The sequence below is a fragment of the Zosterops lateralis genome (assembly GCF_965231275.1).
Source record: "Zosterops lateralis genome assembly, chromosome: 18".
In the NCBI taxonomy this organism is placed as follows: Eukaryota; Metazoa; Chordata; class Aves; order Passeriformes; family Zosteropidae; genus Zosterops; species Zosterops lateralis.
The window spans coordinates 5190515-5210830 of record NC_139778.1 but is presented as its reverse complement, the minus strand read 5'-3'; the positions used below and the strand labels follow the sequence as shown (position 1 = coordinate 5210830).

Here is a 20316-nt window from a genome sequence, read left to right as displayed (position 1 = left end):
CCCAGTGTGTGTGTGTGTAACTGATATATTTAGCCAACCTTAAGGTGAAGCTGTGAGAAATTTGATTTATATATATATATTTATATATATATATATAAAATAAACTGGGGTGATGCTTTAGTGACTATATGGACTGTTGATTCACGATGAGATTGACAAGTGTCTGTCTGTGTATCTGTGTGTGTCCATGTGTCCCTGTGTCTGTCCGTCTGTGTCTGTCTGTCCGTGTTTGTCCATGTCTCTGTATGTCTGTTCCTGTCTGTGTGTCCGTGCCTGTCTCAGCCTCTGTCTATCCGTGTCTGTCTGTCTGCATCCGTCTGTCCGTGCCTGTCTCTATCTGTCTCTGTCCGTGTGTCCGTGTCTCCATGCCTGTCTTTCAGTCCGTCTGTCCATGTCCGTCTGTCTGTACCAGTCTGCTCGTGTCCGTCTTCCAGACTTTCTGCCCGTGTCTATCTCAGTCTTTCTGTCCGTGTCTGTTTGTCGGTGTCTGTCTCCGTCTCAGTCTCTCTGTCTGTTCGTGTCCTGTCCGTGTCCATGTGTCCGTGTCCGCGTGTCCATGTGTCCGTGCGCCCGTTTCCGTCTGTCCGTCTGCCCGTCTGTCCGTCTGCCCGTGTCCTTGTGCCCGTGTGCCCCTGTGTCCATGTGTCCGTCTGTCCGTGTGTCCATGTGCCCCTGTGTCCGTGTGCCCGTGTCCCCCGTTGTCGCTCCGTGCCCGCGGGCCGGCGGTGGGAGCGCTGCCAGGCGCAGCTGCGCCGGTGCGGCGCGAGGGGGCGCTGTGGCACCGCCGGCCCGCGGGGGATGCGGAGTCCGGGGGTGCCGAGTGCGGGGGTACAGGGGGTACGGCGGGTACAGGGGTACAGAAGGCACAGGGGGCACAGGGGGTACAAGGGCACAGGGGGTACAGGAGGTACAGAGGGCACAGGGGGTACGGGGAGTACAGGGGGTACATGGTGTGCGGAGTGAGGGGGATGAGGAGTGCGGAGTGCGAGGGATGCGGAGTGAGGAGTGCGGAGGATGCAGAGTGGGAAGTGCGGGCGTGCGGAGTGCGGGGGTACAAGGAGATACAGGGTGCGCGGAGTGCGGGCAGTGCGGGGGGTGCGGAGTGCGTGGGGCAGCGGGTACAAGGTGTGTGGGGTGGGGGGATCGGGGTGTGCGGACTGAAGGGGTTCGGTGTGCAAGAGGTGTGGAGGGTGTCTGCAGGGTGTTTGTGTGAGGACTGTGGGATGTGCGGGGTGTGGGATGTGCGGGGTGTGGTTTGTGCGGGCTGTGGGATGTGCAGGCTGTGGGATGTGCGGGGTGTGGTTTGTGCGGGCTGTGGGATGTGCAGGCTGTGGGATGTGCGGGATATGGGATGTGTGGGATGTGTGGGGGTGTGGTGTGCCCCAGATACGCCGTTGCTGAGCTGTTCCTTGATGTGCCGAGTTGGGAGCACACTGTCAGCTCCAGGGGCTCACTGTGGTGTCCTCTGGAAACGCTCCTGCACTGGGACAGGTGATCCCGCCCTGGATCCTCCCTGCTGCAGGCCGGTGTGCCACGGCCAAGGCACAGGTAGTGCTGGATCCCTGCTCATGCTGGGCTGTGCTGCGGGTGGCTGTGCTCATCCGGGTGGCCCAAATGACAGCCAGTGGCTCTGGCTGCTCTCCTCACTCTCAGTTTGTCCCCAGGCACCAATGTCATCACTTCACACCAGCTGGTCACCTCAGCCAAGGCTCCTGCCTCCTCCCATGCACATCCAGCACTCTGCGTCCCTTCCTCTTATGTCATTCCTTTCTCCTCTTCTGTGTATTTATCTGCTTAAATTGCTCCCATATGTTGTTTTCCATTTAGGTTTCTGTCATCTTTATCCTTTGTTTTATACCCTGTCATCACAGCTGGCTGTTACCCATGCCTGCCTGACTGGCCATTCATCCTCCTGTTCCCATTTGGGGTCCTTTGTGCCAGTCAAAACTCCCTGGCATGTTGCCATTGGACAGTGCTCTGCCATCAAGCAATGGTCTGTCTGTCCAGCAGACAAAAGCCATCTCATTGTTCCACTCCTCAGCTCCGTGGCATCCCTGGCTGTGGCCGGGCTGTCCTGCAGCATGGCAGGCTCTGCTGTCAGGGATGGCTGTGGACAAGCCTGCTCACAAACACACACAAAAAAGTGGCCTGTGACTGCAGCAGTGGCTGTGTCCAGCCCTCGGAGTGGCAGGTCCTGCCCACGCTCTCACATGACACTGTGCCATGCTCACTGCACAGCTGTGCACATTAGGGCTGTGCCTGCCCCAGACAACAAACAGTGCTGGGATAAGCACAGGGCTAGCTGACAAATCAGTAGATTAGTGGGGTTTATCCTTTTGTTAAACACGAACCTCTTTGTACATAAAGGAAGAAAAAAAAACTGAAAGAGTGGGAAACAGCTCTTGCATGGGAGTTTAGTGCTGCAGGAGTGTTCTTGGGGCTATTTTTTGCTCTGTTATGATGATGGCTGAAAACATATTTATAAAGCTGAAATAAAAGCCTTTGTCTGAATAACGCTTTGCATTCCCAGAAGCTTCCTGATGTGCTTTGTAGTTGTCATGAGATCTACAAAGCCCTATGAGTCCTTTGCTTGTCCCTCAAAAAAAGTGTGGAAAGCTGGAAGGAAGTTGAAATGAGATAACTGCTAGGTTTATAAAATGAACTTTATTTATTTCTTTAAGAACAAGTAATGTACTGTTTTTAATTTAGTCAAACCAGAAGTAACATGAAATATAAATATCTCCTCTACTAGGAAATAAAAAAAGGACAAGACTTTATTTTAGAACAGCAACAAAGTAGCTGATTAAGAGAGATGGAGCTGTTTTCTCTCTCAGTATATCTGAAGGACAATTCTTGCTAGTTTGCCTATCTGCAAAGGAGGATTTTTAACCAAAAGGAGGATTAAAATGCTGATTTAAAACCACACCATGCACACACGGAGCTCATCCCCTCTAGGCATGGTGCCTGCTCCTCCTTTGAGGTCCTGGGGGAATGGATAGAAGTGGGATTCATTCCAGTGGCCTACAAGATTCTCTTTCAAGCCTGTAGGAAAAGGGTAATTTGTGCTGAGAGTTAAGAGCCCCTTTGCTTAAGTCTGTGATTGACATCAGAACTTTCTGCGGAAACTCAGATTTCTCAGGTTGAAATACTGCTTCCATGTGCCACTGTTGATCCGTACTTGTATTATTAGCATCACACTCAGCACAAGAGGACTCAGGGTTTGACCCTTTTCAATCCCATGATAAATTTGGTCTAATTCACCTCATATATTTGTTCTGTGAAAAATACAACCTCTTTGTTTTTTTGACCTGGGACAAAACAACTCAACGCATTTAGGGCAGACTGGGGACTGACTGTAGAGTGCAGCCCTGCAGTAAAGGCCTTGGGATTCTCATGGAAAACAAGCTGGACCTGTGTCAGCAGTGTCCCCCTGCAGCAGCAGCACCCACCAGTCATGGGATTGCATTAGCAAGTGGTCAGCAAGTGCAGGGATGTGGTCATTCCCCTCAGCCTGGCTCTGGTGAGGCTGCATCTGCAATACCCTGTGCAGTTTTTAAACACACACACTCCATTGTATGGGAGATGCTGACACACGGGAGAGGCTCCAACACAGCCCCAGGATCAGCAGGAGCATGTGCTGTGTGAGGAGATGAGATGGGAATTAGGCTGGTTCGGCTGGGGAATCTCATTGCAGAGGTGCTGCTTCAAGGGCGGAAAAAGAATTCCAACACATCCAAGCTTTTCCTGCAAGTGCACAGTGAAAGGACAAGAGGCAACGGTCTCATGTTGCCAACTAGCAAAACCCTTTCTCAACAAAGGGAGCACCTTATTTACCACGAGAGTCCTGCAGCCTTGGGACAGGCTGCCCAAGGATGCTGTAGAATCTCCATCCTTGGGATTTCCAGAATAGATGTGGACAAGACCCTGTAATGACTTTATGCAGCTTTGAAGTTAGCCCTACTTGGAGTAGAAGATGGGATTTCAATGCACATTTTTCACTGACTCAGCTGAGCTCACTAATCTAGCAGGAAGGAAGTTGCATTCTGCAGTTTGAGGATTGTCAATTCACTGGAACGGTCAAGAAGCACAGATCTGGTACCTAGAGAAATTTTAAAATCTTAGAATAAAATTTCTGATTAAATTCTAGTCCAATTGAAAAATCGTGTTGTGTGTATTTTTTGTATGTATGGCTGACATATCTGGAATTTTCTTATGATTACATTACAAGGATATGTCACCATATGTTTTAAACTTTCTTGATCATCTTAATCTTTGTTCCTGAGACAGTTTCCTTTCTGGGTCACTGGAATATAAGAACCCTGCAATCTTTTCTTTCTACAATGTTGGACAAGGTGACACAAACTAGAACCTGCTAGTCAGAGAACTTCATTTGATCTTCAGAAACTCTTCCTTCTGCATTCATTCTGGCTACAGGAGACTGCCTGATAAAATCCTCTGGAAATTTACTTCCTTTCAGCTCTTTCCTGAGTAACCAAACCTCACCAGAAATTTGAAGTGAAGATTGCTGTGATTTTTTGATACCAATATAGATCCCTGCCCCAGACAGTCCCTACTGCCTTCACAGAGTTTTGGGTAGCTCCAGGTCCAGATGAAGCTTTCAGGGGGTCAGGAATAGTGACCCCACTTTCTCCCACTCACCTACTACTGTTGGCAGAGGAGTAGAGTATCCTTGAAATACAAGAAAAGGGACTGAAGAGAATAATCTCTGGAGGCTCAGAAGAAGATAGGGGATGGAAGAGCCACTAGTAAAAGCCTTACTGGAAAACAGAGCGAGGAAAAGTTGGTCAGAGTGAGCAGAGATGTCAGAGGCAATGTGGATGTGTGATGCCCACTGACACAGACAGTTTGCTGCCAACCTGCTGTTTGTAAACGTGTATCAGCAACAGCAGATTTAAAAGATTAAAACTGTCAAGGGAAAACATGCTGAGTTTTTCCAAGAATTTATGGGATTGGATCCCCATCTTCAGTACTTCTCAGGATGAACATAGTTCTTGCCTAATTCTTCGAGACTTTCCTGTATGAGTCATTGTTCATGGCAGAATAGCAGCTTTATACACAGATGGTTGTAGAACAGAGGCACCATTGAGAGGCAAACACTGAGACATCTATGTCCTGCAGATACAGGCACACACACACACACACACACACAGAGATCAACAGCTTCATCCACAGAAAGCAGTCAGTCCTGCTCAGTGTGCTCAGGCAGAATCTCCACTCCTTCATGACACAAGAAATCCCTGATGGAATCCAAGTAATGAGCAATTCATGCTGAAGAGGAAAGCTTAGTGTCAGGGAAATATCAGTGTCCAAGCTAGCACACCCAGAGGGAGTTTGGCCAGAGGGCTGCTTAGCTGGATTGTTCTCCTTAGCTGGCCAAAAGCCTAGTTCTCCATGGGCTTTAAAGAGAAGATCAGATGCTCTGGGATCCAGCAAGCTGTTGTAGATTATCTGGCAAGCCCAAATCATATCACTAAGATTGATACCAAGCCAAAGAGAAGGACATTTGAAGGAAAGTTTGGGTGCTTTTATCAGAGTCCTGTTGGGATATCTTCCTCTTTCTCCAGTGCCTCTCCATGTAATCTTGGACCTTAGGACCCTCAAAGTAGGTTTATGCCCACATCTCCATGTGCAGGGAAATTTCAGAGTAATGGACTCAAGGTTTGGACTCCAGTGCAGTTCTTAAGGAATAAGGTCACTGTGGGCGGGTTGAGCCTATGAGTGTGGGCCAGCACAATCCTCAGATGAAATAGGCAAGGGACAGGTTCCAAAATACCATGCCTGCACTGGAAACCCTTGCTACAGAATGTTATGCATACCAAGAGTTTGTGTGGGCTCAAAAAAATAACCAGTCTCAATAATGGAAATGAATGTGGAATGATGTGGTACCACCTCTAACTGGGGAAGACATGAGCTATCATTTGTTGGAAATGAAGAGGGTGTTTTCAGAAATATCTCTCTCTACCTGTCCTTTTTCTCTATATTTCTGCTGCAAGACATTGCTGGAGACAAGATAATAAGCCAGGCAGTCAGATCCAGAGCTATTTGTCTTATGTTGTTGACTAACACTTAGAAGCTGAGATCCATGTAGTCACAGTTTATTGTTATTAATACTGTAATTATATGATTTATAGACAATGCTTTTCTTCCTTTCAATGACTTTTTATGTTCAGCCTGAAATAGTTAAACATTCAATAAACCCAAAAACATGAAACATTTAATGACCTACTGTTTACAGAGCTGGAAGAAGAGAGGATAATGCTACAACAGTGACTGCTTCAACAAATAAAAATCCTTAGGAATCATTGAGGTGGTCTAAAGTGAGGCCTATCCTCTCTTTGTGAGCATCCTGACCATTGTAAAGTGCCCTTAATGTCTAGCTTGCAGGAAGACAAATTGCTGCAAGACAAAGAAGAAGGAAACTCATTTGAAATTCTGCAGCCCTTTAACAGGAGCACATGGCTGAGACTGAGGCTTTTCAGGGTGCCAAGAATTGAGGTGAACACTGAACTGCTGGAGAAGGCAGCTTGGCATCACTCTTTCAAACAGGGGATTGTGACAACTGGCTGCTGCTGACACCTAACTCTGAGGCAAAGTGTCAGAGTTATTAGTCACATTTCTAGGACCAATTACTGCCTGTCATGTAACAGGGTGGGGCCTGCCCTGCCTCTCAGTAGGAAATAATGTTGACTGGAAATAAGCTGATGTTATCGGAACAGTTTGTTATTCTCAGCCTGCTTCCAAGAAAGGAAGTGAATGGAAACAGTCATCTCTCCAGGTGAATTATCCTGGCAGAAGAACCCACTTTATTCTCATGTGAATCACCACAAGCTGTTTGTTCATGTAATACCACTGTCCATTTATAGACAGAGAATACGTTTGTTTATGTCTGACTCTAAAATAGTAGATACAGCTCTGGGCACTGCTAAGACAAGGATGACTAAACCTGCCCTGGAACATCACAAAGTTTTACTGCAACCATAGCCAGACAGAGCACTGCACATCTGACTTCATTTTCAGGGCTGATCTTGTACAAGGGGACATCCAAGGTCAGCAGAGCCATCTGAAAAAACTTCTAAAAGCAGAAATCAAAGGTAAAGCCAAGCTGTATCCTTTGGTGCTTTTTTGGAAATTCGTGTTTGAATCACATATTTGATCAGATGAACATGACTCATAAAACCGAGTCCTCTGCTTGGAATGTTTGAAGTTCTGGATGCCTAAATTTCCAAGTGTGATGCTCAAGAATATCTGGTCTAGGAAATTTATTCTTTGTGAATTGCTGACCAAAAAGAAGACTGTAGACCAGATGAAGTTTTGTCCTGAGCTCCTGGATCTGCTTTGATATTTTGGCTGTTTAAAGCACTGAGAATGGTCCCTTCCACCAAAAACTTTAAAGCATTTTAACAACTGAAAGTATCTTCTGTGTACACACTCAGAACATTTACTCTCCAAAATGGAATTAATTCCTGCTAGTCACCTAGATATCAAAGGTTCAGTACTACATGTGGTTTTAGTCTCTTTCTTTCCTGGTTCCTGGCCTCAGGAGACATGGTGGTGCTCTCTCTTGAAAGCAGGTATGGCCAATCAATTATTCATGTGAATCTCCAATCCATCACAGTTTAAAGCTCTCCCATACACCTGTGCTAACCCATTCTCATTGTGAACTCTGCAGGATCTGTTCAGAGAAGACAGCTGGAGTAATTTAGATCTTTTTCACAGGCTAGACAGATTGTCAAATGCTGCTTTGAACAAAAACATTATTGACCATGCTGCTCCTACAGCTGTCAGGTGTGAACCTTCTTCTGGTACTCCCAAGATGTTCTTAGGTCCCTCTTCAGAAAATCTGCCCATCTGTACAGGACTTGTTGTAGTGGTGTCATTTTAAGGCCCCAGAACAAACTGTGAAATCATGGAATGAGCTCTCTCTCTGGCTGGATGACCACAGTGGAGACTTTCTGCAGCGTTATATGAAGCTGGTTCTTTCTCATTCACAGACAGCATTTCTTGACATAAGATTTGTTAAGAAGTTATTTGGCCAGGCCTTAGGTCTTCACTTTAGTAGGCTCTTTGGTGGCAGACAGGAAGAAAAAGGTGCTTTCAAGATCCCACACTAACACAGAATATGTGCATGGGATATTGACTTAGAATTGGCTTGTCATTGCTAAGTGGAATACCCTGCTGGAACAGATGGCAGAGTGAGCATGACAGTAGTGATGGCTCAGGAAATAAATTCAGGCAGATCCCACAGCCAGAGGGAGAGTTTTGAACATTCAGTCTGACCTGCTGTGTACTGCCCAGGGAACACCTGCATGCAGCTGAGAAGCTTCAGCTGAGCTGGAACAGATGGTAGGAATAAAGGCTGAGACTGAAAGCTGACCAGTTCATCCCAGTGCCTGGTACCCCTGAAGTGGCAAATCTGCATGTTTCTGGGACGGCTTCTGTACCTCATCATAACTCTGGCTCTGAGATGCTAGATAAAAAACACATCTATGCTCAGAAATAATTTTCATCACATGCCAAGCTTGTCCCTCTTTAACATCCTTCACAATCCAGACATTACATGATGCAGAAGCAAGCACAGGTCCAACCAAGCCTTTGGCAAGAGCTGCTGTTTGTTCAGGAAGCAAAGCCATCCTGCAAGCTGAGGAGAAGGATTAAACATAGCTCAAGGTAATTATCTGCAAAATGAAATTAGGATTATTTATTGAACTGTTCAAGAGATATTTACCTCCAGTGACTAAAAGGCATCCTCTGACAGGAACAGAGCCCTGCTGCCAACAGACTGGACATTTGTACACAAGCCAAAGGCAAGTCATAGTAACAGGTGTAGAAAGAAAATTTAAAATAAAAATTAGGCAAGTGTTTACAGTTGAGCTTGCCTGCTAAAAAGCTGAAGTTTGTAATTGCTTCAGGGAGGAGACAACCCTAGGACTGAAACCCTGCTAGAGGCTTTCCCATCAAGAGAGTTCACTCAAAGAAAAACATGAGCCTGCAAAAATATTAGAAAGGGAGATAGTGAGAAAAAACAAGTTGGAAGTAGAGGAAAAATATCAGAGAATAAACCAAAGAAAATATTGAAGCATTCTGCCAACATCAAACATAAGAAAAGCAGTATTTAAACCAAAATTAATTTTGGTTTAATTTTTTTTAAGTGAATGCTCTAGACTAGGTGCATCTGAGTTGCACCATAGCAAAGCTGGGTTTGTATATTCTGAAGAAAAATATAGGATTTTGTTTTGATTTCAGTCCTTGCTATCTATAAATGGCATTGTTAGAGAATACTGCTGATAGATGTACCTGGATGTCTGCCATGATATCAGGTCTGTGGGGTTTTGCCAAGCAAGGCACAGCTGGTGTCATAATACCACATAATGGATCATAGATAAGTAATTATGTGCTTAAATACATATCAAAAGGGGGTGATTTTAAGCAATTTATCACAATTCAGAGAATCAAAAATAGAACTGTGGAAAAAGGCTGAAAATTGTTGAAAGAATCCTAATAAAAAATCCTGGAGAGCTCCAATCAGTGCTGTCTAAATCAAGGACAGCTATATTGAAAGTCACCTTCTGAAAAGTCTAGGAGAAAGGCTATGAGCTGGAGTTTTACACATGTGCAATTCACACATGAGCTACAGTCAGACACACATGAAGCAAGGGCAATTCACACATGAGCAGGAAGCAATTGCTGCAGAGGCACATGCATTCGAGGATGTGTCACACACACACACTTCACATGTCCTTAAGTGTGCCATATAATGTCTTTCAGGCAAAAAATGTATCTCAGACTCTTGGTGGTGTGTAACAAATGCACACACACAGTGAGTGTCCCAGACATCAGAGATGTCTCACACTCCACGCTCAGGCAGACATGATTCTCTGCAGACACACACAATGTCTCAGACACAGAGGGTCATACATGTAGGGTGTTAGACATGTATGGTGCTTTACCCACCATCTCAGACACACAGGTGACAAACACAGTGTCACACACACATCAGGCACATTCAGTGTCTCACCTGGCACCTTTCACGGGTGTCCTGTTGTCACAAACACGGTGACCCCTGTACATACAGCTGCCTCTCACAGACCGATGCCTAATTTTTATTTTAAATTTTCTTTCTACATCGCTAACACACCCATGGGGTGACACAGCGTCTGTCCCTCACACACACACAGACACACAGAGGGGTGTGGAGCACACAGAGAGCCCCTTGGAACGGTGTGTCACACACAGACACACAGAGGGGTGTAGAGCACACAGAGAGCCCCTTGGAACGGTGTGTCACACACAGACACACAGAGGGGTGTGGAACACACAGAGAGTCCCTCGGGATGGTGCCTGTCACACACAGAGGGGTGTGAAGCACACAGAGCCCCTCGGAATGGTGTGTCACACACAGACAGTCCCTCGGAGCACTGCCTGTCACACACAGCCACACAGCTCCACAGGGCTGTGGAGCGCACAGAGAACACAGAGTCCGTCCGAACAGTGTCTGTCACACACAGAGGGAGGTGAAGCACAGAATTCTTCGGAACGGTGCCTGTCAAACACAACCACACAGAGGGGTGTGGAGCACGCAGAGTCCCTCGGAACGGTATCCGCCACAGCCACGCAGAGGGATGCGGAGCATAGAGTCCCTCGAAAGAGTGTCACACACAGACACACACAGAAGGATGTGGAGCACACAGGGTCCTTCGGAACGGTGCCTGTCACACACATAGGGATGTGGAGCACACGGAGCACACAGAGTCCCTCGGAACGGTGCCTGTGTCACACAGACACTCAGAGGGATGTGGAGCATCGGAACGGTGCCTGTCACACACAGAGGGATGTGGAGCACACGGAGCACACAGAGTCCCTCGGAACGGTGCCGGTCACACACAGCCACACGCGCGGTGTTCCCCGCGCACTGCCCACACGCCGTGTCCCCCCGCCTCGCCCCTCCGGGTCACTCACACGCGGCTCCCTCTCGCTGTCCCGCCGCCAGCAGCGCCGCACGCACCGCCCGCCCCGCGCACCCGCACGGCCTCTCCTCCCGCCGCTTCCTCCCCCTCCGCCGCTCTCCCCCTCCTCCTCCTCCCACCACTCCTCCTCCTCCTCCCTCTCTCGCCCTCCTCCCCTCCTGCCCGTCCCGCCTCTCCCGCCCCACCCCGAGCCGGCGGTGCCCGTGGGCGCCGGGCGCCGGGGTTGCTCGGTGCCGCTGCCCGCGCTGCCCGCGCCTGGCGCCCGCCGGGGCGGAGCGGGGCCCCTCAGCCCAGCCCAGCCCAGCCCAGCCCAGCCCAGCCCAGCACAGCCGAGCGGGGCGGGCGAGGAGCGGCGGCGGCGGCGGCTGCGGGCGCGTCCGGGAGGGATGTCGGGGACCCGCTGCCAGGCGCTGTACCCCTTCTCCGGGGAGCGGCACCGGCAGGGGCTGCGCTTCGCGGCGGGTGAGCTGATCACGGTGCTGCAGGTGCCAGACGGCGGCTGGTGGGAAGGGCAGAAGGAGGACGGGCTGCGCGGCTGGTTCCCGGCCAGCTACGTCCAGCTGCTGGAGGTAGGACCGGGACTGGGACTAGGGCCGGGGGTGTCCCGCGGGGGAACCGGCGGTCCCGGGGGGCACATGGGGACGTCGCAGTGCTGCTGTTAGATCCCCCCATGGCATCGCTGTGCCGCTCTCCCGGACAGGTGTCCCGGCACCCCGGGTTGAGGCTGCCGGGTGCTGTAAGAATCCGCTTGCCCGGCCTCGCTCCGGCAGCCAGAACGTTTTGTGGTTGTAGCTGTAGCCATGGAGAGGCAGAGCTCAGGTGCGTGACGAGCTGCGGGCTGCCGAGGACGCTTGGGTTTTCACGGTCGCTGAGGAGCAGCAGAAGTCAGTGGCTGTGGTGATGCAGCCCCTGTCAGTCGCTCACCAGGGTCAGATGCCGGGCAAGTTCCGCTCCCTCCTCTCTCTCCCTCACCCGCTCCCACTTCTGCTCATTTCCTTTCACTGAACATTTCGTGGCGTTATGTTGTGAAAGAGGTAATTCAGTATAGAATCATCGAATCACAGACTGGGTTGGGTTGGAAGAGACTTTAAGATCATCCCATTACACCCACTCTGCCTGGTTCGACTAAACCAGGTTGCTCCAAGTCTCGACCAGCCTGGCCTTGGATACTTCCAGGGCTGGAGAAGCCACAGGTTTTCTGGGCATCCTATGCCAGAGCCTCACCACCCTTGCAAAGGAGAATCTCATTGTAATGTCTAATCTAAACCTGCCCTTCTTCAGCCTGAAGCCATTCCCCCTTCACTCTATGCCCCTGTCCAAAGTCTCTCCCCAGTACCTGTGTAAGTTCTCCCTGGAGCCATCTCCTCTCCCTGTGTTGCAGCCATTCCCCAGCCAGCTGCAGACACCTCACTGCCATACCTGTGGCATGGCTCAGGGAGCCCCAGCAGGGTTAAAGCTGGTTGTGCAGACCCAAAGGCCATGGACTTTCTGTCAGGATACAAAATAGCTCTGTCAGCTTCAGTCATTTTCAGGGCCCTGACAGCTGGGGTGCCAGTTGGATTCCCACCTCGGGACTGCTTGTGCTTGAATGTGTTTATGGCTTTCAGTTCATGCAAACAAGACAGCATGTGAGGATAGAAAAACATGCCCATGAAGAGTGCCTTCACAATCTCTGCATGTGAATTCTGAAACATCCTGTGCACTAAAGCAAGAACCTGCCATGACCCCATCAGTCCTCTCCTCACTGGCCATGCCCTGTTGTCATTTGGAAGTTAGACTGAGGCTGTGGGCATGGCAATGGTGTCTGGGAGCATCTCCCTGCCATGACTGAGCTGAAGCCATTCACAGCACAGTCCTTAGGTCAGCCTCTGTCCTCCAGGCTCCCAAGGGGAATCAGCCAGCCTGCTTTGCTTATTTGCAAGGCAGGCAATGCCCATCCCAGGTTTTCCATGCACACGTCCCACGGAATCCAGAGAGGCAGGAAGCAGAATCCTGAGCAAAACCTGCCCACCAGCTGCATGTAAAGCAACGTTTTGTGAGCAAAAGATTCTGTGCAAAAGGACATTTTGCCCACAGATTGGGCACTGCCTTTTCATTTCTCTTGTCCAAATAAATTTTTAAAAAAATCTATGATGTTTCCATTGACTTCCTGTTTCTTATTATTTTTTCCTAGAAAGACAGGAAAGTAGAAGCAAGAGTTGCCCACACAGTGCTACAAGAGTAAGGCCACAGACTTTCCTGTGCAACTGATGCACTTGGGATTTCATTTGTTACTTTCAGAGTGTGGGAGTCCTGTTGTTTGTCAGTTTTGCCACCTACAAGATCATGTATTGAGATATGTGAATGTTTGTGGTTTCACAAATTACTAAATGTTTACACATCTAGGAATTAGGGAATTGTTTGAGGAAAAATGTATCTAGAGATGTGAAAGATTCTGCTCAGCAAAGGCAGTGGGGAATTGCTTCAAAGTACCATAATTTTGCTTTCTCTGTCATCTCCTTCTCAGAAGCTCTTCTTCCCTGACTTAAGTCAGAGCAAGCTGCACCGTGCTCAGCTCAGTGCCCACAGCCCCACAGATGTGCTTTTTTGACCTCTGGCTCGTGTACCACTGATAGCTTTGATGGAGACCACTTGTCCATACAGCCTGGCCCCCTTTCTCTTGGGCAAACCTTCAGAAGGAAAGCAAGAAAAATGGCAAAGGCTGAGTGTGTTCACTCTGGCATGTTTTCCTTTTCCCCAGAGATGATACCTAATAAGGACTATGAGCCAGAGTTAAAAAATACATCAAATGAGAGCTAATTAACCAAATCCATGGGATCACAAGTACTTGGCACACATCACAGGAGATGTGTGAGAAGGAAGCTCTGTATCTGTCTCTCATGGTTCTGTTCAGGTAGCCTTTCCCTTCTCTCTTGGTAGGTTATCCCTTGTGTGCAGGTAAGCAGCTTGCTCAGGGACCCATTTAACTGAAAGACACCACAGCAGAAATACTCTCCTTCTCTGTTCTCTGATCTGAGTCCCTGCCCCACCACATGGACATCAGAGCTGATGTCAGGGAGGTGGTCACAGTGCATGTCCAGATGGGGCCAAGAACATGAGTATCTTTTCTGTACCAGCTAGCCCTTCCTTGGGCTTTGGGTGGCCCTGGCCCTGCGGCTCTCAGTAAGGTTCAGTGCTCTGTCCTCAGCTGAACCTGACCACACACTGTTGTTTGAAGAGGAAGATTTTACTGTCTCCCTCCGTTCTGCCCTCATTTCCTTGTGCCTAGTTTCCCCAAGAACTACTTGTGCTCTCTCTGGAGCCTGAAGCTGGCTGCATTTTCTGCCACAGCAGTGACTGAACGTGCCTCATGGCATTGCCTGCCTCCACAGCACACACCCCTTCTTCTCTCAGCAAGGTCCATCGGTGGCTGGGAGCTACCAGAAGGAAGTGGCCTTTTTCTGAAGCCTTTTGTGACTTGAAGCCTGCACTGTGTTTAGACAGGAAGACTGGATTTTCTAATTCACAAGGCTTCACATTTACCAACCCTGACATCTCCTCTGACAGCACCAGTTCAAAAGTCTGTGCTGAGTTTTGGTCCTGAGCTGAAAGAGGGAAGTGAGAAAGGTGTGAAGAACAGCAGAGAGGGGAAGCTCTCCCACTCTTGAGCAGAGATGAGCAGCCAGTCTGTGGTGTGCTGGTTCCTGACGGATAAAGGAGGAAGAGAAGTGACTGTCCCTGATGCTATCGTTGACTTGGGAAGAACCTGCTGCACCAACAGCACCTGGGTCTCCTGACAGGCAGCCAGGCTGTGGAGCTGCCAGCACTAGTCATCCAGGTGGCTCCAGCTGGCTTCTCCAGGAGGTGAGCACAGGGCAGGGTCTCCCACTTTGTGTGCCCTCACACTGTGTGATAGAGTTGGACAGCTCTGAGAAAACCATGAAGGAAGCAAAGCCCAGTGCCAGAGATAGGTGTTCCTGAGGGATTCTTGCCTTTGCTACCTTCTGTGTTCTTTTGCTAGCAAAAATGTGTCTTCAGTTCATTCATCACAGAAAATCAAGGAAAGGACCAAAAATGTGGTAAATGTGGGGCAAGAGAGATGCAGGGAGGAAAAGGGATAAAGACATTTGGCATCCTTTTGTTTACTATTCCTGTGGCTGCTGCAAGCCCAGAGTAGAGAGTTAGAGGAATATGGTGGAGGCTGGAGGTTCCTGCTCAAGGCAGTGAAAGAAGCAGTGAGAAATGGAGGAGGAGTGGAGGAGCTCATGGTAGGGACAAGCCAGAAATGACATGTCTCTGTGAGCTCTGGAGAGGATACTGCTGTCAGAGAGCAAAAATGGTAGTGTAAACCAAAAAATTATCAAAAGCAGAGAGCAAAGAGAGAAAGGGAGGGTATCAGCTTCATGGTGGGGTTCCAGATGGATTCCCTGACGCTGGGCTGGTTGGGAGCAGTAGAGGAGGCTGCTGTGGTTTTAATCACAGAATCACTGGGTTGGAAAGGACGTTTGGAGATCAGCTAGTCTGGCTTGCCTGGCCATGTCTGCCAGGTTTCAATGTGTTGCAAGGGTGGACACGACAACTGTTCTGGACAATGTATTCCAGTGTTTAAACACCCTCCCAGTTTTCTGTTGTATTCTTCAAAGGGATTTGTGTCTCTTTTAAAGGATGATCCGTGCTTTAATTTGTGCCTATTGCACCTCACCCTTTTGCTGGGTATCACTGAGAACAGTCTAAATGTTTGGTTTTTTTTACTGTCCCCCTCATAGATTTTTATTCACATTGATAACATCCCTCTCAAGCCTTCTCGTCTTGATGCTAAACAGTGCCAGTTCTTTCAGCCTTTCTTTGTAAGACAGATGCTCCAGTCCCTTAATCATCCTCATGGCCCATTGCTGGACTCTCTCCAGTGTGTCCTTGTCTTCCTTATGTTGGAGGACCAAGTACAGTATCTTACACTGCTGCAGATAGTAGGTTAATGGAGAAATGGCCCCTAAGCAGCATTTCCTGAGCATGAGAATCCATGGACACTGGATGAATCCTGAAGACAGCTGTCAGATTCATTTGGCTTTGCTTTGGCTGAGCTTGGTCTGTGAGCAAGCAGCACCCTCCTGCAAGCTGAAGGGCTTGGGAGAGGAGGATGTTGTTGCTTGGTATCCATATCCTATTGAGTAGATACCATCAGCTTCAACCCTCACCCCTCCTTTGCTGATTAATAGCTATGGCAGCTGTGAGACCTGAATGTCTGGGATTTTCTGACCCTCCTGTGTGCTTTATATTTTGCCTGACTTTTTTGCCATTGAGCAGAGCCCTACAGGGCCCCTCTGTACCAGACTGTCACAGCCCCAGGTTAAGCAATTGGCCTTCCCAGCCTGGAGCAAGAGGGAATCAGGGAATCTGTGCAGGTGCAGGTGAGGAGGTGGTGTACACAGTTCCAGAGCCAAGGGAGTGTGGTGTGTGATACACTGAGGGATTTTTCAACAGCTCATGTTTCTTATCCTGAAGCTGGCTGCCTCCTCATCCCAGCTGCATCAGGATGCTTGGGATGATGATGTGTGTAGAAAGATCTCTACAGCTCCAGACGTAAGAACAACCTGGCACAAGGCTCAGGTGCTCCAGTTAGTGACAGTTGCAGGGTAGCATAGATGTTGAGAAAGTATGTGTATGTATTCCAGGAGGTGCTTTGCATGGGACCCTCTGGAGAAACCTCTGTTGCGTCTGCTTTTTCTAGACAAGTGATTTTTGGAGTGTTGGAGAGATGTATCATTCAGTCACACTTGCAAGTGGTTTCTTTGAAATCCTATTTTTGGGCCTTGATTTTTGTATTTGTAGTTAACTAGAAATCACTTATATAAGCAGCAGCAGCAGCAACATATGCAAATTTGCTGGAAATTGTCAGCACTTTTTATAGCTTCAGTCATCCCACAGATGTAAGTCTCTGTATGAAGCACAGCGTGTGCTTCCAGAATGGATGGAGGTGGCTCTGGAATCCGACTGAGCGGGCTGGACTGAGGAGGACTGCTGCCACTGATCTTATCTGCACTCTCCACAGCTTGATTTACCAGAACTGTGAGGCACTTAGGAAGGAAGGAATGTGCTTCTCCCTGGTGCAGGCTTCACCTGCAACTGTTCAGACAGATGGTTCACTGCTCCCATTGCTGTGTAATACTGCTGGGTAACTCACCTCACCTAAACCAACCTGGGCCACGTGGAGATGTGCAAACAGCTGAGCCTGGAGGTTGTTGCACATCCAGCTGCAGGAGGCATGGCATGGCATTCTGCTTCCTTCGTAGTGCCTAGGGGGGTCATAGAGAAAAAGGATGAAAAGAATACACAGAAATTAAAATGCCTTTTATTTATTTTGTAATAACAGAGAATGTGTAGAGGATTTCCGTGCCAAACTGCTCTCTACCGTCATGAGGGCTGTATGATGTGTGGGATATATATTAAAAGGGAGGATGTTTTGGTATCAAAAGGAGAATAAAGTTGTGTGTGCACCTGGATGGCTGTGGGTACCTGAGCCCTGAGCTGTTTGTACATGGTGTCCTTATCTCCTGCACACAGCAATGGTGCTTTGCTTTCTCAGAGGGTTCTTCTACCTCCTTGGAGTTTGTTGTCTCATTCTCTCTCATTCCTCCACCTCCCCAGTCAAAAATCAGCTTAACATAAAATTCATGAAGAGCCACAGGAACTGAGGGGATGCGTGATGATCTCAAGTACAGATGTGACTGCTGCCACTGTTTTTTTTCTAAGGATATTCTGTAGAGCAAGTAATGCTCCAGCCTGTGGTCTTGGGTCCTGGGGAAGGAATCTGCTCTTTAATCTGGTGTGATAAGGCTGCGGGTGCTGAACCCAAAAAGTGGATGGCATCACTGCCAGGCTGGGACTAGTATTTCTATGTCCTGCTCAGGGGTGCTTGTGACACCATCCTGAGTGTTCTGGCCATTCTGCTGCCCCGGAAGGTGGTGCTGGGGCAGCAACCACAGCTGAAGTGGGGATGGCATTTCCCCTGGTGCAGAAGGTTGGTTTTCATTCTCTTGGTGCAGGGATGGGTCCCTAATGAAGGCAGAGGGAGAGATTTGCCTGGCTATAGATGGAACCTGCTGTGGGTGTTGCCTCAGGGAAGAGGGGAAGTTTCCAAAGTTCAGTGCTCACGGGTGCTGAGGCTGGTCTGCTCTGCATGATTCAACAGCAGACTTGTCCAAAGTGAGATGTTCGTGAGAGGAGTGACAATGAGAATCCTGTGCTATTGCCTTGTGGTTTAGTTTCACACTGTCTTTTTCCTCTCTCTGACTTTCTGGAAGTGTATTTTTTCAAGTTGAAACTTGTGATCATCTGACCACTGATATTTCTGGCAAATGTGAATGAAATCAAATATAAAAGGGTGAGGAAATTATGTTTTGCTGCCAGAAAAACACTCTTTAATCAAGATTCTGGGGGAATTTGAAACCCCAGGAGGATGTGAAGGGGATGTGATGCTTCACTTCACAATCCCTGTTACCCATCTAGCAATAATTGTCTTGCACTGTTGAAGTTACAGATAAAATGTAAATACTGAATGATACCATAAATAGCCAAAAATTGTGAAGGGAAGGGTCTTACAGATGGCTGTAGCATTTTGTTGTGAGCTCTTCTGTTCCCTGCACAAGTTGGGGTGTTGCAGAAGCTGGGCTCATAGCTGCTGCTTTTGTAACAGGTGAGAACAGTCAGTCACACTGTTGACCTTACAAAAATTGCATAGGGCAGAATTTTTGAAGATGTCTTTCCTTTATTCTCAGCTAAAAGATGAAAAAGTGCCATGGAATGCTTAAACTGTAGTCTCTCTTATGGTCTGTGGATTACAAAAAGAATCTAAAACCAGTCTCCCTGCAGACGTCTGCCTTCTAGATGTGCAAGATTAAATGAGTTGCTGTGCACCTGCAATTTAAGGGTGGATATGGAGTAACCATAAAAAATGTGGATTGTTTAAAGACTCACTTGAAGACTGCTTCGTTCCCTGAAGAATTTTCGGCTCATTCTGTGCTCTGAATGCGGCACGTGTCCTGTAGGAGAATACAAGAGTGATTTCTGCAGCAATAAACATGGGGAACTCAAGTCTCACTTTCCAGCTTGGGTTCAAAATGCACCTTCAGTGCCTTGCGTGTTGTGCCACAAACGTCAGTGCTGAATGTACCACACAGCACTTTATACTGAATGTAGTTTAAAAAGACACAGCAGGAATAATGACAAGATGCCAGATACTTATTTTCTATAAACAAAGCTTTGCTTTGGTGTCCAAAATGGAAAATTTGGCTCTGTAGTCAAGACCAGAAAATTCTGGCAGCTTCAATGGAATTTGTTTTTTTTCTCCTTATTTCACTTTTACTTGTGGGAAAATAAATGACCAGGTGGAATTAACTGGTCATTCAACTAACCAGATTAAACCTGTGTTTTATGCTCCATGATTCCTTATCTTCCATGGTTGCTTATGCCCATGAAGCACATTATTATCAGTAAGGTGCTCCAGTGCTCATTATCAGAATCTGAAGTGTCTGAATGTGTTCTCAGGACTTGCTTTTGCTATTTTGCTGACTGCTAAAACCAAGTGCTATCCCAAAGACAGGACACATTGTCTGTTTTGGAGAAGCCCCACAATAACAGCAGCAGGTAGTATCTCTCTTTGTAAATGTTTGGGTCTGTTGATGGGAAGTTGTTTTTATTGAGGCCATGCTACAGCTCAGGGCAGCAGGAGTTTCTCACTTTGCCTGTGTTCATCCTGTTCCCCCCATTGAGAGCAAAGGGAGCCAGCCACTGATAACTTGTGCCTTGGAGTGTTTGATATAAGGCACTGATATTTCTGTCTCTGATTTCTGACACTCCTAGGGAACACATTCTGGGCAGCTTTCTCAGCATCCAGCACTTCTAGACTGTGTCTTGCTCCCTGTGCAGGGCAGGTTTGCTGAAGCCTCCCAAAAGCTGGGGCTGGAGTTCAGTGGCTGCTCTCTGTGTGCTCATTTCCAGGAACATGCACAGCTCTGCCTTAGCAGACAGGGACAGAGGACTTGGGGAAACCTGAAAGCAGCATAATGGAATTGGTGTTTCCCATGCTGTGCCTTGCACACTGTCATCAGTTCATGTCACTTCAAAGTGTCATTTGCCATATTTAATTACCTGTCACACTCCCTTTTATTGATATGAGCCCTTGAGTGTGCAGAATAGTGTGAAACCAGGGCCAACAGTTTGCTCAGCCACTGTTTTCCAAGTTTGTGCTTCAACTAGTGTTTGTCTTGAAAAATTTAAGTATGCTTTAGCGTATTTGGAATTTTTTATGTCACGCTGCTGTGTAGAACATTACCTGTTGAGAGGAGCTGCTGTG

General features: G+C 48.1%; 1 protein-coding gene across 2 annotated transcripts in view; it reads left to right on the top strand.

Annotated features, from left to right (window-relative positions):
• Positions 1 to 11371: 11371 nt before the first annotated feature.
• Positions 11372 to 20316, top strand: part of GAS7 (growth arrest specific 7) — a gene marked incomplete at its 5' end in the record, with an annotated part of 76930 nt that continues 67985 nt past the window's right edge. For both annotated transcript variants that reach the window (XM_083874670.1, XM_083874669.1), the window contains one exon: positions 11372 to 11554. In XM_083874670.1, coding sequence (XP_083730796.1) covers positions 11372 to 11554 — 183 coding nt within the window. The remainder of the gene's footprint in view (positions 11555 to 20316) is intronic.